Genomic DNA, 26,980 nt, shown 5'->3' with positions numbered 1-26,980 from the left:
TGTAGCCTGCATCAGAATTTCCTTCCTTTTTACAGCTTTTCCATTTTCCATTGCATGTATAGACCAGGTTTTGCTCATCCAATCATCATCAATGGACACTTGGGTTGCATCCACATTTTGGCTATTGTAAATAATGATGAATGTACAAATATCTCTTTGAGACCCTGCTCTCATATGGGGGGAGGGAATATAAACCCAGAAGTGGAATTGCTGATTATACATGTGGTAGTTCTATTTTTAAATTTTTGAGGACCCACTATACTGTTTTCCTCAGGGGCTGAACCATTCTACATTCCCACCAACAGTATGTCAGGGTTCGGATTTTTCTTTTTCTTTCTTTTTTATTTTTTAAAGATTTTATTTATTTATTTATTTGACAGACAGAGATCACAAGTAGGCAGAGAGGCAGGCAGAGAGAGAGGAAGGTTAGCAGGCTCCCCGCTGAGCAGAGAGCCTGATGTGGGACTCGATCCCAGGACTCCAGAATCATGACCTGAGCTGAAAGCAGAGGCTTTAACCCGCTGAGCCACCCAGGTGCCCTAGGGTTCCAATTTTTCTACATGTCACCAACACTTGTTTATTTTCTGTCTTATCAATAGTAGCTTCCTAATAGGTATGGGGTGCTATCTTATTGTGCTTTTAATTTGCATTTCCCTGGCAGTTAGTGGTGGTTAGCATCTTTTCATTTGCTCGTTGTCCATTTGTATATCATCTTTGGAGAAATGCCTATTCAAGTTCTTTGCCCATTTTAAAATTAGGCTATCTGTTCCTTTGCTGCTGCTTAAATCTATCTGTTCCTTTGCTGCTGCTTAAATCTCTTATTCACAATCAGTGAATCGAGTCCTTGCCCACTATTATCTTTGATATTCTCTAACCAAGAGGTGCCCCAAGGTACTCTCTTGTTTAGTAATACTAGAAATGAAGAGAATGTTGCTGTCGGGAAATCCTGAAGTTTGAAAGCAGTTGGAAAGGTACCATTTTATAAACCTCAGCTACCCATTGCTATTGCTTGTCCAAACTCTTGGAGAAGTTTTGATATGCCCAAAGTCTTTCATAAAAATATTATGTTATTACTACTCTCATTCATTTCAGTTCAGCAACATTTACAGGGTGCCTGCTATATAATGGACATTGTGCCATGGAGACTTTAGAGTTAATATAAAACACACACCAGGAGTGCTGTGGTGGCTCAGTCAGTTAAAGGACTGACTTGATTTCAGCTCAGATCATGATCTCCGGGTCCTGGGATCAAGCTCCAAGTCAGGCTCACCACTCACAGGACGTTTGCTTCTCTCCCTCCTCCTCTGCCCCTCTTCCTGCTTGCACACACTCTCTCTTGCTCAAATAAATAAATAAATAAATCTTAAAACACACACACACACAGAAATATTTTAACTCCTTTGATCTAATAAAAGACTACCAGCAAGACTCTAGGTCATTAGTTTTGGATCTCTGTTTTTTTTGAATGAGTTTAAAAAGCTACAGATGTCTTCTGATCTTTCCTGCCAGATCTTCCCTCTCTGAATGAGGAAGTATACACACCCTTAAGTAAGCTTGATATTTGGGTTGGGCCTCTCAATTTTCCCAGGCCTCACCCAGGTGAAAAACACACCCTATTTGCAAATCTTGTCCCTTAAAAATTCTTGGTAAAGTTTTGGAGAGACTTCCTATACAAGGCTATCATTTCTGCTTCTTTACAGAAGCTCATTCAGAAAAAACTTCTTTCTGGTTGCAACTTGTTAAATAATATACAAAAATCTCAACAAGTCCTTAAAATATGTACTTGAACTGCCTGCTCCTTCTTGCCTCCCCCACTCCCAGGAGAAGCCCAGGGAACTAGAGCAAGAAGCAGGGACCATGTTCCAAGGCAAGCTTATGGCCCTCAACTACCACAACCCTGCTGGCTTCAACCACGAAGATGAACCAGAATTTAGAAACTTGATTGTTTGGCTCGAAGACCAGAAAATCAGACAGTACAAGATTGAAGGCGGAGGTAATTGAAGAAATATCCACAGTAGTGACTGGCCCAAGTTCTTTGAAAAATATCTCAGAGACGTTAACTGTCCTTTCAAGATTCAAGATGGGCAAGAAACAATTGACCGGGTTCTTGGTTTAGCTGTAGGACTTGAGTCTGGAGATAATGCTGAAACACACAAGGACTTGGGACTTGATAATACAAAAAATGCCAGTGGTGTAGAGGCATTGATCCATTTGGATGTAAATAATCCTGACTTTAAGGTTGCTGTAATGGCCTTGGGTAACCTTCTGAAGATTCCCCGTCAGGATGGCTACCTGGTAATGCTTAAGGCAATTCGCATTTTGGTTCTGGATGCAGTTGCTACAGCAAATCAAACAAAAGAGGGCTTTCCCGTTGCTTTAGACAAACATACTCTTGGTTTTGACACAGGAAATGCAGTTCTTAATGAAACTGCTCCAATTCTGTGATTGCTGCACATAGAAGAGGTTGGAGAGCTACAGACAAAACTTCGTGAAGCCACAGTAGCCGATCAGGCAATTACTGCAGATCCATAGCCAGACCACAGACTGGGGGACACTTTAGGATTTCAGCTTCTCACCCAGTTAGTAAATTGGGAACCATGTATGCTCTGACATGTGTCTGGAAATCCAGTGTCACATTTTCGAGGGAAGACTGCCAGAAAATCGTCCACATTCTACTGATTTACCATCACTGCTTTTTCTTCAATAAAATTCAGGAAGGTGAGGGAAAAAAATGGTTATCCACAGGATTTTCTACATCGGTATCCATCTTCTTCAGGTTATAAGGGTCTCTGCTCCATGACACCCTCCATGAATTTTTGTGCCCCAAATCTGAACCTAAACCAAAATCCCCAAGAAACTACTGCATGTGAAAATAATCTCTGAACTGCCTTAGGAACAATCCATACCTTCCAGGGTTGAGAAGACAGCAGGAATAATCTAGACTCATGGTCTCCTAGAGTGTTACTACTGGAAAGGTCCCTGAAGATTATCCAGTCAAACTGCCCTTGTGTCACATGAGGAAACTGAGAGCCAAAAAAGGGACACATTTTCTCAAAGCTGTACAAAGTCACCATGTAACAACACAGGCCTCCTGTGATGCCACACCTCTTTTTATCCACTGATGTTCATATCCTGAGATGCCTTTTAATGTTTACTTTCCTATTTAATCAATGTGAAAACAATCATATTACTGAAAATCCTTGAAATGTTTGAATGTCTTAAACAAAAGCCTCCATATTAATAAAATTCCAGAGTTCCACTCAGGAAAACGTTTTGCTAGAACTAGAATCAAGTGGCCAGCTTCTAGAGAAAGTGCTCCAGGCACCACTGAATGAGGCACCTCTCTCAGACTTGAGAACAATGGTCTGTCTAGAGGAGGAAAACCACTAAGCTCCTTTTCTTCAGGTCATGCTCCCCCTACAAACACACTCCCCCGGCCCCATGTGTGGTCTGGCACTTTGTGTTCAGTAGGATTAAGGGATTCATACTTTGACATCAGTACAAACACCTCTACATTCTCAGAAAAACAACAACAACAAAAAGTGACTTTCATGTAGAGTTTAAGGTAAAAGTTCAGGCATCAGTGACTGAGAAAAATACAAGGTGGGAAACACTCTAGGAGAAGAGTATTAGCTCAGGTATGGCCCGAATTGTGACATCTTATTGCCACAGCACATCCGAGGCATCTAGGTGACTAACAGTACAGTCTATCATTTCAGAAAGTTTATAAAAATCTATGGGCCTCACACCATGTGTAATGTGGGTGAAGTAGGAAACTTGTAAGAATTTTTGCTTCTGCATTTCCTGATTTAGGAACAGGAGAGGTGGGTGGGTGTGTGCTTATTAGTGAATCTGTAGATACTTGGTCTAATGTTGCTCTCTTGAGCAAAGAGAGGCGGCCAAAAGTTAATCTCACATACCAAATAGGGAACCTATTCAAAATCTTGTTTGGGTCCTCAAAGAATCAATAAAACCAGTTTCCTTTTCTGATAAATACATCAGATTGTCCTGCGTCATGTTGTATGGAGCCGTGAGTTCATTAAGAGTACAGAGGGTAATTTTCTCTGATCTGAAGATTCTTGGTTTGGGTATAATTAAAAGGAAACGCTGAAATCCCATCGTCTGTGTGGGCATTTAAGACCCAGGAGCCACATTCTAAAAGAGAGCACTGCCCTGGTTCCATAAAACCCAGTTTATAAACCGACAGACATGTGCTTGCAGCCTCTTAAACCAAGTCCAATAGTCGCTGTATTTTATTTTAAAAGTATCTCTGCGTTAGTAGATACAAATATACTCTCAGTACAACTGTCTATACAATTTATAGTCCAAGAAGCTGGTGAGAAGGAAAAAGACCATAAAGCAAAGGCTTAGGGACGGCTGCTCCCTTCTAAGCGCAAAGAAAGCTGACACGATGCGAGGGCATCGTGGCGCTCCCGTCAGTCCACAGTTCAGCAACAAAGTGCGGAAGTGGAGGGAAGTTTTGATGTATAACGTACCGCATTGATGTCTGGAAACAACTAGAAGATGCTAGAAGGGAGCAGGAATGGGTTGAGGGCTGAGGAGTGTCACTGTTAAGCTAAGGTAGTGATGAATGAAGCCGAGTTTCTCCGTAATTTGAGGCACAAGACCGGAGAGAAAGGGATCGTAGGAAGCAGCCCCGTTGGGGAGGACTGGGGGTGTGATAACAGGGACGTGTTAAGGAGCATTAGGAACAGTAAAAAAAAAAAAAAAAAAAAAAAAAAGGAAGGAGAATTGGAGTGATGATTATTGAGTACTACCACTGGGAGGAGGGTCTTGCCGGGATAATAAAGGGAGAAGGGTGTAAAGGAAGGGTCAGGAATGGTAGGGGTAAACTCTGGGAAAAGACTGCTCAGACGTCAGCAACCAAGAAAAAGAGAAGGAACGGGGTTGGGGCGTGGCCCAGAAAGGGAATGGCTCAACAGCGGGCTACGGGGTGAAAAGGAGAAGGGTGGGGAAGAGCCTGGCTGACAGCTGCTCTCAGATGGCGCTTACAGGGTTAAAAATCGGGGCGCCCAGACTAGGAAGAACTCGGTTTCCAGGGTAACGGCTCCGACAGTTCCGGCAGCGCAGGCTCGTACCATTGCGCGGGCGCGCGCGGGGGGGAGCGCGGCGGGAGGGGACGCGCGAAGGAGCAGTCGGGCAGAGGGGTCCGGCCCGGACTCTACCAAACGCCCGGCCCGCCTGCTCGCCCCGGGCCCGGCGCCGAGCCGCGCTCCGGCCGCGCCGGCCGCGGCGTCCTCCGTGCCCGGGCCGGCAGCTCCCAACTGGCCGCGGACGGCGGGGGGAGAAGGAACGTGCGCCCGGTGGCCCGGATTGGCCTCCAGGTCCCCCCGCCTGGGCGGCGGAGTGCGGGCGGCCCGGGCTGGGAGGTTTGAAAAGCGGGCGAGAGACAAAGGCAGCAGGAAGCCTCCTCGGCGCCCGGAGCCCGTGCTCGCAGCCCCCGGGGCCCCCCGGCCGGCCCGCCGGCCCGGAGCAGCAGCAGCGGCGGCCGGCGGCGGCAGTAGCAGGAGGCAGAGGATGCGGCAGGGGGCGTGGGAGCGGCAGCGGAGCGGGCGGAGCGGCGCGGCCCGAGCGCGGCGTGGTTAGACCCGAGGCGGCGGAGGCGGCGGAGGCGGCGGCCCGGCCGGGCTCGGGAGTGAGTGAGAGGGCGCCTTCCCCGCCCGGGATGTGAGGACCGAGCGGAGCCCGGGGCGGGGGGAGGGAAGGGAAGGGAGGCGAAGCCGGCAGGAAGGAAGGAAGGACGGACGGACCAGGAGGAGGAGCGGCGGCGGCGGCCGGAGCCGGAAGGCGGGGAGGGGCCGTCCGTTGGGCCCGAGGCGGCGGCGGCGGCAGCGGCTGGGGCGAACCGCTCTTGTCGCCTCTCGGGACAGGAGCGGCGGGGCCCGCGCCTCCTCCCCCCCGGCGCCGCGGAGGGGGGAGGAGGAAGATGGAGACCCACATCTCGTGCTTGTTCCCCGAGCTGCTGGCCATGATCTTCGGCTACCTGGACGTCCGGGATAAGGGGCGCGCGGCGCAGGTGTGCACGGCCTGGCGGGACGCCGCCTACCACAAGTCGGTGTGGCGGGGGGTGGAGGCCAAGCTGCACCTGCGCCGGGCCAACCCGTCGCTGTTCCCCAGCCTGCAGGCCCGGGGTATCCGCCGTGTGCAGATCCTGAGCCTCCGCCGCAGCCTCAGCTACGTGATCCAGGGCATGGCCAACATCGAGAGTCTCAACCTAAGCGGCTGCTACAACCTCACTGACAACGGGCTGGGCCACGCGTTTGTGCAGGAGATCGGCTCCCTGCGTGCCCTCAACCTGAGCCTCTGCAAGCAGATCACCGACAGCAGCCTGGGCCGCATAGCCCAGTACCTCAAGGGCTTGGAGGTGCTGGAGCTAGGGGGTTGCAGCAACATCACCAACACCGGCCTTCTGCTCATCGCCTGGGGCCTGCAGCGCCTCAAGAGCCTTAATCTCCGCAGCTGCCGCCACCTCTCGGACGTGGGCATCGGGCACCTGGCCGGCATGACGCGCAGCGCTGCCGAGGGCTGCCTGGGCCTGGAGCAGCTCACGCTGCAGGACTGCCAGAAGCTCACCGACCTTTCTCTAAAGCACATCTCCCGGGGGCTGACGGGCCTGAGGCTTCTCAACCTCAGCTTCTGCGGGGGCATCTCGGACGCGGGCCTCCTGCACCTGTCGCACATGGGCAGCCTCCGCAGCCTTAACCTGCGCTCCTGCGATAACATCAGCGACACGGGCATCATGCATCTGGCCATGGGCAGCCTGCGCCTCTCAGGGCTGGATGTGTCCTTCTGTGACAAGGTGGGGGACCAGAGCCTGGCTTACATAGCCCAGGGCTTGGACGGCCTCAAGTCCCTGTCCCTCTGCTCCTGCCACATCAGCGATGATGGCATCAACCGCATGGTGCGGCAGATGCACGGGCTGCGCACGCTCAACATCGGACAGTGTGTGCGCATCACAGACAAGGGCCTAGAGCTGATCGCGGAGCACCTGAGCCAGCTCACCGGCATAGACCTGTATGGCTGTACCCGGATCACCAAGCGCGGCCTGGAGCGCATCACGCAGCTGCCCTGCCTCAAGGTACTCAACCTGGGACTCTGGCAGATGACGGACAGTGAGAAGGTCAGGTGAGGGCGGCGGCACCTGCTCCCCCTGTCCCGCCCTGTTTATCCTCGGGTCACCACCACGCCCCCGCCCCCCTCACTCGACATGCACACTTACACAGAGATCATTGCAGCGGAAGAGATGGGGGCAGGGACACGAAGCCTCAGGCTCATTTTCTCCCTCCTCCGGCACCTCGGCCCACTACACGCCCATTCCCATTGCATCTGGGGTTCCTCTGCTACCCCTATCTTCCTCCCCTCTTGTTTCCCCTGACGATGAAGGGACGGATTCAGCTACTTACCCACCCACTCCTCTCTGCAGGGGGATGGAGGACTGTTTGAGCTACTGTATCCCCACTGCTTTGCATTTGGAAACGGGGGAGGGGGTGGGGAGTGACTAGTCCTTAAGACCCTGGGGAGTTGAGGAAAATGTCTGCCTTCACTTAAGCTTTCATTTGAATACTGTGATCTGGTTTTTATTTTGAAATGTATAAAGAGCAAACCCAACTACCACGGCCTTTTCACCCTTCTTCCTTCCACTTTGTAACTAATCCCAGGCTCTTCTCATCACTTCTACAGTACTCTGCTATTCACGCTCATTTCCTCTTAATTGTCTTTCTTTTTCGTGTTTTTGTTTTTTGAAGAAATTTGAAATCACTGTCCTTTTTTTTCTGCTGAATATAGTCTATATATTATATATATATAAATTATATATATATACATATATATATGTCTGGCTACCTCGTTTTAGTTTACTTTTTTCTCTGAAGCCCTGGAATTCTACAAGAGAGATATTTTGAGACTGAAACATTTTTGTGCCTAGACTGGAAAGATGCCCATTGGGTTTGTACGTCTTTTTTGTTTTGGCTTCTTCCCAAACCCCATCCATCCAATGTATCCCGCTTCCACATTCTGGCTATCGTTTTTTCTCCCTGCCCATTGGGATTTTGAGGGCCCAACGGTGTTCATAAATCTTGACTTAATTTATAGCACAAATGTGTGGAAGAAATGAGAGTCAAACTTTTGTTTGTTTGTTCGTTTGAGATGCAGATTGTGTCTTGAAAATGATTATTATATATGCAAATTCTGCCCTACCCTCACCCTCTTCCAAGTTTCCCCACAAAAAGGTCACACGGTGAGGCTTCCTGTTGGAAGCGGAGGAGCAGAGTTGGCCTGCGGAGCCCCTGGGGCTCTAACGTGAAGGGGAGGAGACTGAAACTCATGTCTTATCTCTGTTAATAAAACGGGAGTTCGTGGGTTTTACAACAATCTGTTTCTAAATGGAGGAATAGATGACTTTCTTTATTTTGGTGGGGGTTGGGACTTGTGGCTTTAAAAAAAAAAATCGCTTTTGAGTAGGATGTATATTTTTGTTGGGAGTTTTTGTTCGTTTGTTTATTTTTTTAGAATCCTCCACAGCAACATGCGAGACCATGGAGTTAAAGAAACCCAGAGACCTTTATCAATTAATTGTACTTTTTGTGAATTTGTATAAATAATAACAAAGATCCTCTTAAAACGTTTATATTCTTACAGTAAAAGGTTAAACTGATATTTATATAATAAAAGAGGAAATATGAAGTATGTTTTGGAAAAAAAAAACAAAACAAAAACAAAAAACCTTGTATCTGTGAATTATTTTGAAGGCAGTGTGTGTTTGGGTACTTGCCAAAGTAGGAGGTGCTGTCTGTACTCTAGGAGGAAATAAGGTAGAGTTCAGTGCATCCTATGTGCTGTGAGTAAGCTCATGGTTACAAATTTATTCTGTATAAGGTTTACTACTGACCTCTAAATGTTTTGTTGCTAGAAATGTGACTGGACTGGAGATTTATATAATTTTCGGCTTTAAACTGTCAACAACATGGAAATTGAAAGAAACGGAAGAAAATGGAACTTAAAAAAAAAAAACAAACCAAAAAACTCGATCTGTTAAGAGTCACAATTTCCCCAGGGTGGAAATGAGATCCAGGGGTCCTGTTGAAAAATGGGTCCAGAGATGTGGAAGTGGGGAAGAAAGGACGGGTTTCTTTCCACTCTGAGTGGGTGTGGGGAGGATGTGAAGGGTGGAGGGAGCTGAAGCCATTGTTCAGAAAAGTTAAAAGAGCGCTGTCCTTGCCTGCCCGCTCACTTGCTCAGTCATGCATGCTGAATCTCACAGTGTGAGTGAGGGTCCTGGTGGAGAGGAGGAAGGCAGTTCAGCCCCTCTTTTTAACATTCTCCTCCAGGCCCCGCTGCATTTAAGCACTTTCCTGGGGGATGGGGAGGTTGGCCAGGAGTTCTTGCACATTTGCATTTTAAGCACTCACAGCGCCGAAGCTCGCCACTCAGATCCACTGTGGTGAGGGCTCTGAGGCTGAATTCGGGGCGGAGAAATGAATACCAACAATTCTAGCAAAGGGTTCCCTCTGGTAGACAATAACTAAATAATCAACACCCCTGTGACCAGGCTGCGGAAGTGGCAGGGCATAAATACTCCAACAGTGGAGTAATTCACATTCCTCGTTTCACATAGGTCTTTCTTAGCTGTTTCTGAGATTATTTTTAAACAAACAAATACAGATCCCAGCAAGGACTAATAAGAGCGGTATAAAACTTGCCTGCAAAGACATCTCTTTCCAGGAAGAGAGCTAGAACCCACGTTTCTCTCGGGGTGAGATTGTTTTGTAAAATTTCCAAGCTTTCTGCTTGAGCATATCACAAAAGCGGCATTGTTCCTTTTTGGAGAGCCATCACAATTGGGTCTAATTGAGCCTGACACTAGATCCATCTTCCTTTTCTTTGGGGAAGGTGTGGATCTCTTTCTTCCCTCTTAGGTTACAGTGCTTACTGCCTGAAAAAAAAAAAAATGTGAACCCTAGTAAGAAGTCGGGACCTGGAATTAGGGTCAGCTTTCTAATTTAGCATTTGGCACTATACCGCATTAAGCTTCCACAAGCTGTGAGTTCTCGGACTGTTTTTCTTCCTCCAAAAGACTGCATGACTATGGATTCGGTCAATAAAAATTTGAGCACCTCCTAAGTCTTCGACTCTGTGCTCACATTCTTCATTTTAATACACAAAATAATCCTACCAACTACCGGGAAGGCTTTAACACTTTCCTATTTGGTTGTTTTTTGTTTTGTTTTTGTTTTTGTTTTTGTTTTTACTTGAAAGGCTGAGATAAGTTTGACTAAAGGTCGGTAAATTAATGTTTGAAAGTGAAGATCACGGGCCTACTGTCCTCAGCCTAAACTGGGTATACTTATGAATATATCTGGAGTGTCTCTGGAAATGATGAATAAACCATTTACTTTCATCAGCCAAGGTTAACTGTTTATCTCTCAACCTTTGTGGATGGAAAGAAAGGAGTGTGTGTTGAGAACCTGGGGAATGCTTTGCATGGTACCTGTAAATTTCTCCTTTCAGTCCTCAAAGCAGCCTGTTGAAACAGGTATCCTGATTTCCAGATACGTAGTAACCGTCTGAAGTCCCTCAGCCACTAACGGAGGGAGACCAGGACTTACACCAGGGCCAGCTCCCAAGGCCACCTCCCTTCTGTACTCTGCGATGGTTCAGTTACTGACCCTACCTTGAGTTCAGTAAGGTGACCTCACAGAAGTGAGTGGTGGCTGTTTGATCACCATGTGGACAAGCGCAGGCCACAGGGCCATCCTTAAAGGGAATTTGGGTGGATCCTATCTCCACCGTATCTACTGGAATGGAAGGAAATGTTTTTAAAGACTAAAAGCACTAAAGAGGGCGCCTGGGTGGCTCAGTGGGTTAAGCCGCTGCCTTCGGCTCAGGTCATGATCTCAGGGTCCTGGGATCGAGTCCCGCATCGGGCTCTCTGCTCGGCAGGGAGCCTGCTTCCTCCTCTCTCTCTCTCTCTGCCTGGCTCTCTGCCTACTTGTGATTTCTCTCTGTCAAATAAATAAATAAAATCTTTAAAAAAAAAAAATAAAAGCACTAAAGAAAAGGACTTGATAATATTTTGCAGGTGCTACAAAAGTTAAAAGGCACTTCAGGGCAGCTTTTAGAATAGCAGAAAAAACCTCATTCAGGTACTGGCTGCACTTCAGAAGTGAAAAACCAAAATGGGAACTTGTTATAAACTTCATCACGTAGAAGTAATAAACCTCATGGAAACCGCCTGGGTGGTGGTGGGGACAGGGCTCCATGTACATTTCTGAGGGCAGTAGCCCTTAAAGTCTGTCTGGACTTTAAAGGCAACGGTGGGGTTCCGTTTCTGCAGTCCCTTAAGAGCCACAGCAGGCCTCCAGGTAGCAATGCTGGGCGGTGCCCTGTGATCCTCGCCGCTGTGGACTCCCTCCAGCCAGATTCCCCAGTCCTAAGGGTGGGGGGGGGGCGCCCCATTCACCCCACATTTGGCAACAGGAATAGGGATGCTTGCCTAACTTACAGAGTCTTTAAATAGTTAAGAAAATTCAAATTGGGGCGCCTGGGTGGCTCAGTGGGTTAAAGACTCTGCCTTCGGCTCAGGTCATGATCTCAGGGTCCTGGGATCAAGCCTCGCATCGAGCTCTCTGCTCAGCAGGGAGCCTGCTTCCTCCTCTCTCTGTCTGCCTCTTTGCCTACTTGTGATCGCTCTCTCTGTCAAATAAATAAAATCTAAAAAAAAAAAATTCAAATTGATCATACTCTTTCATGATTCATATCAGCAACAAAGACCTGAGAAAAGCAAATGTTTCTTTTTATTGGAGCTTCCTTTAAAGGTAAGGACTTTCACTGAGAAAAGGACACTTGATATGTAAATTGAAGCATGGCCTCCCCACTAAACCCTGGTGCTTTCCTGCCGTGCTTACTAGAGAGAAGCTGGTCTTGAAATAAGCAAACCCTTTTTCACTTCTGACTTAGGAAATGTGAACTCGAGTTCTCAAAGGGGAAAAGGTAATGGTCCCCAGGACCGCCCTGTTTCCAAAGAACAAGAACCTCTTGATTAAAAGATCGCATTTGTAAAACAAAACCGAGGCTTCAAGCAGCATCTGACAACTGTCCCTTGCCATTCCCCTGCAAGGGGGTAGAAGGCCTGGCCTCTGCTCTCTGCTGCCCTGCTGGAGAGAGGGAGGCTCCAGTCAGTCCCGTGGCCATCGCCCTCTCTGTTGCCCTGCTCTTCCCTGCAGCTCACTTCACTCCCTTTTCAGGTCACTCAGGCCACTTAGTAGAGGGCAACACCTGAATGTTGTGCCCCTCGGAACCCGTGGGGAGGCAGGGGTGAGGGTTTCTGATGAACTAACACGGAGCACAGGACCAGACGCTGGAAAGCTATGTCCAGATGCAGGCCTATGCTTAGGCCGCGTCTCTCATTTTTGTTCCAACATGATGTAGAAGTTAAACTCTCTTGCAAAGTGAATGGTATCAAACAGATGAGACACGCATCACTGCCAGCTATTAATAATTGAGAACCCAGCAAAGGTAAGTGCACAGCCAGAATAAGAGCAGGTACTCTCAGGGCTTGGAGAGAAAGCGAATCCTTTCTGGACAATGAGTACATTTAAATGTTCACCAATGATCAGTTTCAGTCTTTTCCTCTTTTCCAGGGATTGCTCTGACTTTGCTGGGTGGAGTGGCCTGTACCAGCCCAGAACATTCAGTACCATGTAAAGTCAAGTCTTCCAGTTAAGGTGCGAAAGAAAGTAAGCTTGAGATCTTAACTGTGCAGCAATAGCGTGGGCTATGCTAAGCAGCCCTGCAAATAAAACAAAATAGAAGTGGAATTCCTCTGCTTGCTGTTTATTAACCCAGAAAAATGCACGTCATTTTCTTAAAAAAAACTTAAGTTTTTATTCTCTCATTCCTCTTTGACTTTAATTGTTTAAAGGACAAATGCCACATATCCTTGTAAGTTCGCTTTTATTTGGGATGGTGGAAAATAGTGTCCATTACAAAGAAGAGAAGAATGAGGTCCTTCTGCAGCCTCAAAGAAACCCCCAGTAAGACCATGTTAGGGACACGAATGCAATCTGCTGGAAGAATTGTCATAACGTAGTGTTCAATTTCTGTCTTAAAAATGTTTGTTGTCACAAATCTGGTTGATATGCACACTTAATTTTATAAATGGGGAAAGAGGCTTGACAAGGCTGCAAAGGTTTTGCCTCGGTGATGTGAGGAGTGCATATCAGAACGGGGACTGCTTCAGACTTTAAGACCACATGAGAGAGGGATAAACAGGCAGGTCGCTCTTTGATCTTTCCCTGAGACCCTGCAAATACTACTCTGACCCCTTGGCTTCAGAAAGGTGCCAAATCAGAGCCCATTTTCACTGGGAGAAAAAAAACAAGAACAACCCAACTGCTGAAAGTTACTACTACTTACACATTACGTTATGCAAACTTAGATGTGTCTTACAAGCTTTATGTATAGGGTTATTCAAGAAGCAATGGGTAAATGGGCTATAGGGTACTGAGGTAGCCAGCTGTGTCACACCTGTCACCTGTTGTCCTCAGAGGACTCGAACCAGTTTTCCAGGCACTGCTTTGTCACAAACAGTGATGCGTGTGCTCTAAGTCTGTGCTCGAGGTTAGTCCCAAAGCTACGGATCTAGCACGTGTCCAGTGCACCACCACCGTCTGTCACCCAGTCCTTTTAAAGTAGAATCGAGCAGCAGGATCCACAGCTATTCCTCTCCATTCAAAGGTAAAAAGGCTTAACTTAACAGATGTTTTAGTTACCAATCCCTCTTGTCCAGAAAGAGTACAAGGGTTTCATTTGTGAGTATCAGGCACGCTGTTAATGTCTGTTACTCCTCAGTTTATGTAATTCACACTCCAGAAGAGGGGTGCCCAGCACGCCGCTGTCTGTTTAATAATTACTACTCCTTTCAGAGTGGATTCAAGTCCCTGGAATCGGACTGTGGGAAAATCATTCTTTGAGACCAGATTAACTTTTTAAAAAATAGCACGGGATAGTGCAGCATGGCTTGGAAAGAACTGTTCTCATCTGAAAAGAATATGAAAATATTTATAAATATCCATAATATTTCTCCTTAGGAAATCCTTACCCTAAACTGGCATTTTTATGTACACATCTGCGTAGGAATAGCTTCCTGCTACCATTTTGCTTTTTGAGAAATGGTCTCTAAATAGGGAGGAACCATAAAAACTAGTTATATGACTCCTAGAATCTTTAGTAAAACCCCTGAGGCTAAAACTGGACAGATGGATAAAACAAGGGAGGAATCGCAATAGTTAAGCTCCTCAGATTCTTAATGTTCTCAGATGGAAGATAACTAATTGGTACCCTCCATTTTTACTTCAGTGTTTAAAACCTTTGTTTCATAGTTCAAAATCTCACTGCTGTGAACCTAAAATAAAATAAAATAAAATAATAAAAGGACAGTAGGTATGTCCTAAGCAAACAATATGGAATTGACAAATAAAAGTGACAATTTCTAGCTCTTCTTCATCATTTCAGATGCACATAATTTAATGAGTTTCAGGAATCTGGAAAGATGGTATGGCCAGGTTCTCTGATCCCCAAAGCTTTATCAAGCTCCCAGCTTGCTGTTGTAGGAAGCAGGGAAGGTCTCCGCATTCTCTGAGTCTGGGACAGACAGACGACTGGCTCTTCCAGCCCTCGCTGCCGTCTGTGCACTTGAGCAGATGTCCTGCCATTGTGCTCGGAGTCAACTGACGACAGTCAGAACAGCATGGTCCAAAGGAAGACAGCTGCCCTATCTTTTTCCCACACACAAGGGTCTATATTTCAGTGGAATCACAAGAGGAGCTGCAGAAATTCACTTGAGTAAGCACCACACAGGCTTTAGCAGCCAAGAGCCTCATTGCTGCTTACTTTAGAAATAAAATCAGATAGGGGCGCCTGGCTGGCTCAGTTGGAAGAGCATGCAGCTTTTGATCTCAGGGTCATGAGTTCAAGCCCCATGTTGGGTGTAGGGATTACTTAAATAAATAAAACTTTTAAAAAAGGAATAAAAATGTGTATATGCAAGTTAGGAGAGAGAAGTCAAACACTATACTTCATTGAAAGGCAGGGGTGGAAAATGAATTTTGACTCCTTCTAGATTGTTCCTTGACCTTTCCCATCCCCACAAAACCCCAAAACAGCAAACCTTTCCTACTCGCATAAGACTAATCCTCCCCACTGTGATACAATGACGAATCAGGTCTAGCTGGCAGTCCAACCTTGTATTTTTCTTTTCTGCGAGCTTACTAAGATGATTTTAAGATCCACTACACGGCAGCAAAAGAAAATATAGTTAATGCAAAGGAATGGAAATTCGTTTTCCAATGGGGAAGACGGAAAGGGGAAGCATGGACTGTATTTTTTTCCCCAAAGTCTGCAAGCCCTGTGTTTTGTCAGCAGGTGGCACCATTGTCTGCAAATTGGAGGTTATTTCCAGTGGGGAACCCAGACCTCCTCCCCTCACACAAATGCCCTCTGGTTACCACCCACACCACCTTCCCCTGCCCCAGAGAATTTCCCCAGGGTCTGAGAGTTGACAAAGGAGGAATCTCCTGTTGCCAAAAAGATAAAATCGAATTTTAAAGCATCAGAGAATCTATTTTAAGAAGCCCAGGTGCGCAGCACTTTGTTTTCCAAGCAAGGTAGCAGGTGTGACCTCATAAAGGTTCCCTGATTGAGCTCACAGTGGGTGCATTGCTTTTGGAGGCTGTGGGAATCAAACATCAATTTCTAATTTCTCTTAAAGACCATCTTGTACAAATCCTGTCACATTTCCATATTTGGGAAGTTTGGGAGAACAAATGGGGTAAAAGTTTGCAATCCTACATAGAGATAATTTTAACCACAATAGTAAAACTGCTGGCTTTTTTTAGTGCAAAAAAATAGAAAGCATATCATCTCTAATAAAAAATTCTAGAGAACCTTTCAGGAAAAACAAAACTTTAAGTTTTAGGAGTACCTAGTTTTATTATTTTATTATAGAATGAGAATCTTTATTGCCCAGATGAAGACATCTTCATAAAATCTAAAGGAGTCTATGAACTTGAAAATGTAGGGGCACCTGGGTGGCTCAAATGGTTAGGCATCTGCCTTGGCCTCAGGTCATGATCTCCAGGTCCTGGGATAGAGCCCCCTATCAGGCTCCCAGCTCAGTGGGGAGCCTGCTTCTCCTTCTCCCTCTGCCTGCTGTTCCCCCTGCTTGTGCTCTCTCTGTGTGTGTGTCTCTCTCTCAAATGAATAAATAAAAAATCTTGGGGAAAAAAAAAAGAAAATGTTTAAGAGCATGATAGAGAAGTAAGGTCGCTCCCATATCTTTTCCTGTGGAAAAGACATTGGGAGAAAGCAAGAGAAATTAAAGGGAAAGGACTTCTAAGTCGACTTGGCCAGATTCCATAAAATGACACAATCAGGGGCAGGCTGAGGGCTGGTGAGGCGAGGCCTCGGGGCTCTTCCCTTTTGGTGCTCAATAGTCTGGCCTCAGGGAATCCACACCTGGGATCTGAAGAGCAGTTGGCGCAGGCGTGGAATAAATGTGTGGAGGAGGAAGGTGGATATCCCCGTGGCTACTTGTACCAAACTGTAGTCACTGGACGGGGCACCGCTTTATTCATTCAGTAATAGACAGGTCATTCTGGGTTAGAGAATGAGAAAAGAAGGGAAAGCCTTCTGGAACTCAGGGCGCAGCCAGGAAGCAAGCAAATCACCGTTCCTGGGACCATTCATGAAGGTCTTATAAAAGCAGAAAATCTTCCCAGGCAGCTTTAGGGACATTGTAGCTCCAATATGCCACTGTCAGTGACCACACCAGGTCCAGATTCAGGGACAGCACCCCCGGTAAGGAAAAGGGGTCCAGTGGCAAGAAGAGACAGCCCGGATCACTCCACACGGAGCTGAGGAGGAGAAAACACAGGGTGGACCCAGGAGCCAGAAACAATTGAGGCAGGTGACGTTACGAGGGAAAGCATAAGCTATTTAAGGACCAGCAGCTCCTACAGATGGTTGGTAGAAGAATGACTGGCCATCTCCGAGACCAGCTCTCGTGAGCCTGCACACATCTCCAAGAAGACAAGCGCCCTTTCTTTCGTTGTTGGGAGCCTGACTTGACATGAAACTTCCAACTCACAGGCCACCAGATTGGCCTCAGGTGAACTGCGACAGACAGGTCGCTGTTCGCTGCCCTGCCCCTGACAGCCATTCTCATCTCCCGGTGCATGCTCCCACTATATGTACTCTCCCATTGTATGTATGATCCTGCTGTGTGTTCCGCTATGTGCATGCTCCCACTGTATGCTCCCATGCTGTGTACGCTCCAGCTGTATGCTCCCGTCATACTGTGTATGCTCCTGCCTGCTTCTGCTGTATGTATGCTCCCACTGTACGCTCTCCCTAGATGTATGCTCCTGCTCTATGCGCCTGCTGTATGCTCCCACTAATGTATGCTCCCGCTGTATGTATGCTCTTGCTGTATGCTCCCGCTATATGCATGCTCCAGCGGTATGCTCCCCCTGCATGCTCCTGCTGTATACTCCCGCTATATGTATGCTCCCGCTATATGTATGTTACCACTGTAGTTATGCTCCTGCTGTATGCTCTCTCTATATGAATGCTCCTGCTGTATGCTCCTGCTGTATTTATGCTCCCGCTGTAGGTATACTCCTGCTATATGCATGCTCCCACTGTATGCTCCCACTGCATGCTCCTGCTATATGTATGCTCCCACTGTATGCTCCGGGCAGGCAGGATGAACAGCATGTTCCAGTCACCATCCTGGTTGCACAGGGAAAAGAAGCCAGGAAAACAGTGCAGCCAGGAAGACAGAGAAAGCATCCAGGGCCGCTGGGGGTGACATCCTTCACACAGGCCCTTGAGGTAGCAGTTGGCTCCACTGCCCACCAGCTCCACTCCACTCAGGCTTCTGGACTTCATTTTGGCAAAGAAGGTGTAGCCCACAGCTCTAGAGATCCCCAGAAGATGCCTTTAGAGAACCCTGAAACCTGCCCATAGTGGGCTCCCAGGGCAGAGCTTGCCGGCCCACACAGCCTGGCCACTCCCCTACTCACAGGGCAGCCACGGCTGCTGCTTTCCTAACATCTCATTAGTCTCGGCCCCACAAAAGTAAAGGTGTCCACACAGACATCCAGGCTAATCCAGAACAGCCACGACCCAGTTCTTCGAGCTCTGACAGAGCAGAGGTACACAGAGCATGGTGATGGGGCGGGGGGGTGACATGGATGTACATGGCCTCAAATGAAGCATGGCTCCGGGCCTCTGACACACCATCCGGCAGGTGTCCTGCATTCTCTTGCAATCCTCCTGGATTTGGGGGATTTGGGGTGCCTTGCACTTGATGCCCCATAGGGGCAGCGCCCCCCTCCCCAACCATGAACCATTCCCAAGCCCTGGAGCTCCCACTCCTGTGCCCATTCCTGCCTCTGCACCTGCCAGGAACTTGCAGAGAAACCACAGCACTGTGTGCAGGGCTGCAAACACCTTCCCACCCTTCCACCAGTTGCCCAAAACAAGCCTGCTAATGCTAATCTACCCCCTCGCTTGCAGCTCAACAGCTTTTCTTCTTAAGCCCCTGATAATGGTTTTACTAAAATCCCCTTTTGATGGAAAAAAATCCCAGCTGGACATTTCAGGCCTCAGCACAATGTACAAGGCTGCAGGTCCCTTTCCCTACCTCACAAAGGTCTCTAATCAAGTGGAAAATGTGCTGGAGGCCAGAGGTTTGGGTCTGCAATTATTTTTTAAGGGATTACTAGAGAAGAATAGGGGGCAGCAAGGATTCCCCCCTCCCCGGCTTTGTTTTCCATTTGGTCCTGCTTTTAGACATATGGAACCAGTAGCTGCGTCCAATTCCCTAAGCACGAGAGCCTCACGTCTCCCTTCCCTGGTGGAAGGGTGTCATCTCTGAGCGCCATCACTTCAAAAAGATTTAGAGAGTTTGGAAGCAATATGCAGGTCCTATTCTGACCCCATTTAAGCCCTTCTTTATAAAGCCACCATCGAACAGGATCTCGTGTGCGAGGAGAGCACTCATTCATTAACCTCTAACCCCCACTCTGTATGCAGAGGGGAGAGTTCACACCGTGTCCATACACTGCTAAGACTGGGAGCATTCACTAGGGCTTCCCAGGCTTTGGAGGGCAAGAGGTCATGTTCCCAATCTTGCGAGATATCCTTCTTATTTATATACATTGACCCTTCCCCTCAGCACAGAGCCCTAATGCAAACCGTGGATAAAAATATAAAAAACCCTAGCCATTCTGAGTAGCCTATTTGAAAATGTGCACTCTGGAAGGAGGTTTGTCTTCTCTGCATATTGTCATCTATCCATAAATGCTCACTTATAATTGATAAATAGACGTTTCAGTTTGGCCCTAAATTCTCCTCATTCTGTTTCAGCACAGAGGGACTGCTCATCCTTCTCAACCGAGCTGGTTAGTGATGTATGCAAATACCCAGTAAAAAGGAAATGATTACGAATTCCTAAACTCATTCTGGGATGATCAAGGATTAGGCTGTTCAGCTCTGAAAGCTAGAAGTCAGCACATATGGCAAAATAAATGCCAGGCCGAGTAACAATTTTCAGGTCCCCTTCAAAGTCCCTAAAACACCTTTGGTCAAATCCAAACAAACCCCCGAAAACCCAACTCTGGTCTGTTTTGGTCAGTATAAATGCCTTGTCGATTTATTTTGCCTTACTGATTTTTCAGTTTTCCCGCAGAAAAACCCTAAAGCAGTGAGAACCAGATGGATAAAAGCACAAGTATTACACTGAATACATTACACTTACTGCTTCCTACTAACACCATCGTCATATTCTGCGTTGGCCGTCACACTTCTTTTCGTGGACGTTGCAGGAGGAGGGGGCCATACAGTTTCCCTAATGACAGTAAGTAAGGGTGGCCCCTCTGGGGTCCTTTCCCCAAATAATGACAGACAGGCTTGCTGAATCACTTCTGTTGGATATCAAAATGTTGTGACAGCTTTCTCTGGCAGTAAATAATCTTCAGCCTACTTTAGATGAAGATGAACTTGTTTAGCAAAGTGAAGTGATACATTCAAGGGCACTGGCAGGGACAGTGGACTAGCTCTAAAGATCTAAAGGGGACCTGGCTCCTTAAATAAGGAGCAAACCATGAGCTAAGTGCACCTGACAGGGAGAGTTGTTCCAAATCTTCCTCTCCCAGATACACTTGCTGAATCATTACCCAGAATGCCTGTTTGCTTCTTTCCTTGGCTTACAGCATTATTTTATTTTGTTTTATTTTTATTTATTTATTTGAGAGAGGGAGGGGGGAGTGACAGAGAGAAATTTAAGCAGGCTCTATGCCCTGCGCAGAGCCTGACGTGGGGCTCGATCCTACGATCCTGAGATCATGACCTGAGCTGAAATCAAGAGCCAGATGTTTAACCTACTGAGCCACCCAGGCGCCCCAATGTTAGTTTAATAGTCATCATTATTCTTATACTTCTCCATTCTTTTAATGTCCTGTATCCAACAAAGTATCAGTCGTTTTAGAAGTTGTTCTTCCTATCAAAACCAGTTTGGGTAATAGTAAAATAGCAATTTGAAAACAACAGTTCGATACAACAATAATGACAATGTATCTCAGATTTTTCAGGGTGGCTGAAGATTTTAGTCCATTGGGATGTGAACATCTTTCACACTCTCATTCGGTCAGAAAGGTGTACAACCTAAGACCAACTTTCTTAATTTTCCACCCAAAATACAAGATTAGAGTTAAGAAGTACCAAGTATGGGCTTTCAAATTAAGGAAAAGAAAATTTTGTTGAAGGCCTAAAGAGAGAAGGAAATGACATCTTGAGGTTGAAATGTTATCAGTCCAGAGTTCATGTCTAGCTGGCATTCCTAAAATCGCTGGGATGTGCCCTTGAATCCATGGAGAAGAAAGGCCATATTCCCCTGATGGTTCCAGGCAGGGTAACCTACAGGGAGGAAGGGAGGCTTCCTTCTCTTCAGTGTCTTCCCTCGCTTCTTCTCTCACGTTCCTAGGTTGACACCTGACTCCTGCTCAGCTACCTGTGTTTTATTGCTTCATATTTCTGAAATTCTCCCTCTTTGCTCATTTTCCATTATTATGGGCACACTTACCATCTGGCTCAGCCAGCTCCCTACAATCTCGACTCAGCCACCACGTCCCAGCCTGGGATGGCTGCGCTCCTGACTCTGGCTTCCCCTGCCTGCCCTGCTCGCCTGCTCCGGCACCCCCACCGGAACTCCGGTGGAACTCTGTGGAACTCCCCAGAATCATCCAGACTCGTAGAGACAATCTCTGAACCGCAGTTTTAAGTACTATTTTTTACTAAAGCATGTCTCCTAGTTAAGGCTGTTCTTTAAAGGGATACATCAATCCTTATCACAGAAAATCCTTATTTAAAAAAGTCATCCGGAATAGACACATTCGGACAAGTCTCCCTTCAGTCCCTCGTCGGATGCTGTTTCCCTCCCTTGAGATGTCCCCGGGGACAGAGTGGGCCACATCCTTCTGGATCCAACTCTGGCTTTCAGAGTTGCCAACCCCAGCAAGGTGACAAATGCCCCAAATTTGGATCTGATAGAGAATCTTATCCTTGATTTGTGTAAGACCTTGAACTTAACCTTTTGCCAGCATACCTTAAGCCCGCAAAGGGTCTACAGTAATCAGGCAATATTAAGAATATCTCTTCCCTGGTCTCCTGCTTAAGAATCTCTTAAAAAGTTCCTCTCTGGGAACTATTACGAGTTTATCTACATAGTGCTGACAGACAAGTGGCAGGACTGATAAGGCTGGTGCGTGGCTTTATCAGTTACAGAGCTAAAACGTCTTTAAGAGCCTATAAAAATGCTAACAAATATTCCTTCTGACCAACCCATGTAACAGTCGATCACAATCACGAGATCCTCCTGGTTTATGGGGATTAATTGCTAACTAATCGTTAAAATGCTAGAATTTATGAATGACTTCTCAAAAAATACAAATTAGTGTGGATTCAAGGCTATCTTTCACTTAGTAAATATTTATCTGGCAGCTACTACTGGCCAGCATCCCGCACCCAGGCCTCAGGATACAGAGTCACGTCTTACACCCGCTTGTACGGAGGTCTGCTTTCCTGAGTGGGAGAGGAAGAAGTGTAGTTTCACTGGGAACTGCTCCCAACCCACAGCCTGATTTATCTGGGCCGCAGCCTGTAATCTGGATATGCCCATGGGAGTGTGCCTCATGTGTGTTTTAGGAAAGAGAAAAAGAAAAAAAAATAGAAAGGAAGAAAGAAAGTTGGGGGTTGCTGCTCTAAGAGTTCTCAGTGCAGGAAGAACCAGGCAGTGGCAGATAAGGAGGCTGAACTGAGGTTTGTGGACAGACGACACCGAATTCTTTCCAGCCTCCCCAGAGAGTGACTGCCTGGTCCCCGTCCCCGCTGGAACCGCTCTCCTCCCGGTCTCTGCCCCAACCTCCTGGAAGCGGCCCTCCATGTCAGTTTCAACTTGATTTCCCTGGGACAAAAATACTGAGTGAGGGGCTACAGGAGCCCCAGTGGCCTCCACTGGCCCCCTCTCCCCCCTAGTCTCTGGGACTGCCCCCTGACCTTCTGCTCAGGTCAGCTAAGCCTGCCTGGCCTTTATTAGCACAAGCTAAAAAGTCTCCAAGGGAGGCCCAGCCAAACCAGGTCCTTGATTTAAATGACTATTTGAATTATTCTCTGCTTCATCTCCAGTAATTTTGTTTTATTAGAAAAAGGGTTTGTGAGAAGAAAGGAAATATTTAAGGTTTCCTCCTGCTGTTCAGAGCTAGTTAAATGTAAACAGAAAAAACCTGTTGGGCTGTGTGGAGGCTTTGCATGCAGTCTGTCATGTGCACCTCAGTGTGGACACAAACACACGCCTGCGGGCTCTGCAAGCAAGGGGACATTCCCTTGAGCTGCCCTCTTAGGATGGGACCTTCTCTCCAGGAAATGCCGTGAAGGGAGGAAGTCCAGAGTTCCTGCCCAACCTGTAGACCACTTTATTTATTTACTTATAATTTTTTTTTAAATTTCATTTATTTATTTGACACAGAGAGAGCGAGTGCACAAACACAAGGAGGGGGAACAACAGGCAGAGGGAGAGGGAGAAGCAGATGCTTAACTGACTGAGCCACCCAGGTGCCCTTATTTATTTATCCATTTATTTATTTATTATTTTAATATTTATTTATTTATTTGAGAGAGAGTGAGAGCATGAGCGGGGAGAAGGACAGAGGGAGAGGGCAAGAGAATCCTAAGCAGAGTCCCCACTGAGGGCAGAGCCCATCCCAGGGCCTGAACCCCGAGATTATGATCTAAGCCAAAATCAAGAGACGGACACTCAACCGACTGAGCCACTCAGGCACCCCTCTTATTATTTTTATTTTAAAAAGTTTATTTTGGGGAGGGCAGGTGCCTGGGTGGCTCAGTCAGTTAAGCAGCTCCTGTCGGCTTGGGTCATGATCCCAGGGTCCTGCCTCAGGCTCCCTGCTTGGCAGGGAGTCTGCTTCTCCCTCTACCTCTCCCTCCTTCTTGTGGTCTCTTTCTCTCAAATAAATAAAGAAACAATCTTTTTAAAAAGTTTCTTTTTTTTTTTAAGAGAATCTCCATGCCCGATGTGGGGCTTGAACTCACAACCAGAGATCAAGAGTCACATGCTCTACTGGCTGAACCAGGCACCCCCCAAACATGCATACCATTCTGTAATAATTCCCCCAGGTGGAAGCACAGACAGTTCCCCAAAGACACTGCCATGGAAATGGTCACCCTGTCTGTGCTTTTCCTCCAATGAGCTCGTGAAAACTTCCCTCGTGTGTTCCTGCTGACCAGCCACCAGGTGCCTCCGCATGCTCCCACGACTGTCAGCTCCAGATGCGGACACAGAGCAGGGACAGCAGCCAAAAGCAACTCCAGGAGCAAGGATCACACTGTGCCAGGCGGTGGGGGTGGTGTGCGTGCATGTGCATGTGTGCGTATGTGCGCGCGCACGCGCGTGTGTGTGTGTGTGTGTGTGTGTGTGAGCTTCAGAGGGAGGCTTTTTGACAGTGTAGAGGCTGTGAGTGCAGTACTCACACTGACCAGTGAAGAGGAGGGCTTTTTTCCTGGGGCTCCCACATGGCAGTATTAGTGTTTATCCAAAGCACCATAACCCCAGCCATGCAGAAAGGTCTGCGCTTATGGCTGGAGGATTCCAGGCCAGAGATCAGTAGGTAGGAAGGTAGATAGGTAGACAAAAAATATTTTCTTTCTGTTCAACTCATAATCAGCATCTCCTGAGAAACTGAAGTACTTTTATCTCAAAGCGGAATAACAAAACTCCAGTGAGCAAAGGATAAAGCTGTGTGTGTGGGGGGGGGTCTTTATTTTTACTTTAATAGAAGTTTCTTCTCCCTTGGGGTTTTGCTTATCTGTCCATATATGTCCACAGAAAATATTATTCTTAGAGCCCAGAGTCTGTTCATGTTTGTTTGAACAGATTTTTAAGGGCAAATAAAGACCAGGAGAGGTACTTTTGACACTGTTGTGCTTAGAGGACGTGTTCAGATCTTTCCCATCTAGCTCAGAAGCAATTTGTTAGTCGTTACCAGCCAAAAAGTACTTTTGAAACACACTATTCAGTTCATCAAAGATGACTGCTGAAGAAGGCCCCTGGCTTTTCCAACAAATTCCTACCAAAACCTTTCCAACAGGCATAGTCATGCTCACGTTAGGACTAAAATGGTCACCAGGACCCCAGGGGCTGTGATCAGATCATGTCTGAATTAAGGTAGGACCCTACTGGCCATGTCCCTAGAATTCCCTGCCCACATCATACCACAAAAACATCCATGTGGCAGGACTGCAAAGCTTCCTATGGCTTATTACCACGGACCCTCTCGGATGGGACCTCTGAGGTTCCGAGGTTCTGAGTTTTGGGTGCCTCTGAAGAAGGTTCTTTTCTTTTTCTTTCTTTTAAAGATTTTATTTTGAGACTGAGAGAGAGAGAGAGAGAGAGAGAGAGAGCAAGCACAGGAGTGGAGGGGGAGGGGCGGAAGGAGGGGAGAAGCAGATTCCCTGCCGAGCAAGGAATCCCACACAGGGCTCCATCCCAAGACTCTGAGATCATGCCCTGAGCTGACAGCAGACACCTAACCGACTGAGCCACCCAGGTGCCCCACAGAAGAAGGTTCTGAAGACTCCTTGGGCTGACTAGCTGGAGTGGCCCTCATTAGCTCCCAGAGGACTCGCTGTGCCTGCCTCCTGAGGCCCTCTTTGGCCACCAGCCTTAATTTGTTCCTGCTTCTCATTCACACCACTGTTTCTTCAGGTGTGGTCTCAGGATGACCTGTGGAAGAATCACCTGGGTGCTTGCCCAAATTGCAGGTTTTGGTGGGGGGGGGTTTGCAAACTCTCTACTCTATCCCAGAGATTTCAACCTAAAGCTGTAATCTGGCCATAGTGTTACCCTGCTTAGAAACTTCCACTAGCTTCCTGTTGCTTAAAGAGTCAAGTCCCAACTCCTCACTATAGAACCACAAGCCTGCAGTGTCTCCAGTGACTCCTTGAGATCCATCTCCTGCCAGGCTTCCTCCTTCCAAGTCCCAGCCTCTTCTGCTGGTCACATGCAACCTTTTCACTTCTTTGTGCCCTTACCTATTTTGTACCCCCAGGCCTACACTGTGCTTCCCTCCCACCTGGATTGGAGAACTCTTCCTCACCCTTCAAGGCCCGTCTCAAATGAACTCTGTAGAGCCTTCCATTACTTCCTCCTGTGTGTCCCCACACCACGTTGTACAAGGCTCCGGTCTTAGCGCGTCTGGCTCTGTCCGGCCTCACTCCCTCTCCCTAGAAGGATCTCCAAGTGGTGGGTGGTCGGGGTTAGGGTGGTTGGGATTTAATTGACAGGGACGAAAGTATGTGTTGAACTTCTACTAGCTGCCTGCCTCTGTAATGGGCTGAGAACACAGCAACGAACCAAGCTTGGCGCCAGTCTCACACACTTACAGCCTTGTGCGGAAAAGAAACAATTAGTAAGTAATTACAATAATGGGGGATGAATGTTTTGATAGGAAAAGTACCTAGTCGCTTTTTTGGGTGAGGGACCCAAATCAAAAGGACCTGGCCTGGCCTAGGAGTCAGAGACTGTCTCCCAGACAAAGCCAGGACTTACCTTTGCTATCCTAGCAAAGTTGCAAACACATTTTCTTAAGTGTCATTTGAATGTAGATGATCCTGAAATAGTCCAGACCTCTGGACCCACAGGCCTGACTATGAGACATTTCTACTCAGCAGACATCTCAACCCGGCACTTCTAAAACCAAACATCTTGAGGCACCTGGGTGTCTCAGTGGGTTAAAGCCTCTGCCTTCGACGCAGGTCATGATCCCAGGGTCCTGGGATCGAGTCCCACAGCGGGCTCTCTGCTCAGCAGGAAGTCTGCTTCCTCTTCTCTCTCTCTGCCTGCTTGTGATCTCTCTCTGTCAAATAAATAAATAAAATCTTTGAAAAAAAAAATAAAACCAAACATCTTCTTTCCAAACCTACTTGACCTGCCCAACTAATCTATAGCCTCTATAAAAGGCACCCCCTGGTCAGCCACACAATAAGCCTGGGTTATTATGTATGATTCCTCACCCTCTCTTACTAAACCCTGTGCCCAATCAGAGCCATCCCAGCCTGTCAGCCCTACTTTCTAGATCCCACATTTTTGTCCCTCTACCCCCCACCTCCGCCCTCAATCTTTCTCAGTTTTAACTTTCACCCAGTTTCCAACAGTGATTTTTCTAATGCACAAATCTGATTCTGTCCCTTCCTCCCTCAGTCACAATTCTCCAATGACCCTTGCCTACAGGTTAAAATCCAAACTCTGTCACACACCCTCCATGACCCTTGGTGATCTGGCCCCCACCTTTCCTCTCCACTGTCTCCTGTCCCCAAGCTATATATGCCA

The 26,980-nt window shown here is 47.2% G+C and overlaps 2 protein-coding genes and 1 pseudogene across 2 annotated transcripts in view; 2 read left to right on the top strand and 1 right to left on the bottom strand.

Annotated features, from left to right (window-relative positions):
* Positions 1 to 26,980, bottom strand: part of WNT5B (Wnt family member 5B) — a 108,138-nt gene that overhangs the window by 40,229 nt on the left and 40,929 nt on the right. The window lies entirely within an intron of this gene.
* LOC132020193 (RNA transcription, translation and transport factor protein-like) lies at positions 1,858 to 5,692 on the top strand (annotated as a pseudogene).
* Positions 5,663 to 7,818, top strand: FBXL14 (F-box and leucine rich repeat protein 14). The gene has a single exon (XM_059403892.1). The coding sequence runs from the start codon at positions 5,948 to 5,950 to the stop codon at positions 7,148 to 7,150; it is 1,203 nt and encodes a 400-aa protein (XP_059259875.1). The 5' UTR covers positions 5,663 to 5,947; the 3' UTR covers positions 7,151 to 7,818.

This window comes from Mustela nigripes, chromosome 6, assembly GCF_022355385.1.
Source record: "Mustela nigripes isolate SB6536 chromosome 6, MUSNIG.SB6536, whole genome shotgun sequence".
In the NCBI taxonomy this organism is placed as follows: domain Eukaryota; kingdom Metazoa; phylum Chordata; class Mammalia; order Carnivora; family Mustelidae; genus Mustela; species Mustela nigripes.
Note: the sequence above shows the minus strand (reverse complement) of the source record. Positions and strands in the feature narration are given on the sequence as shown.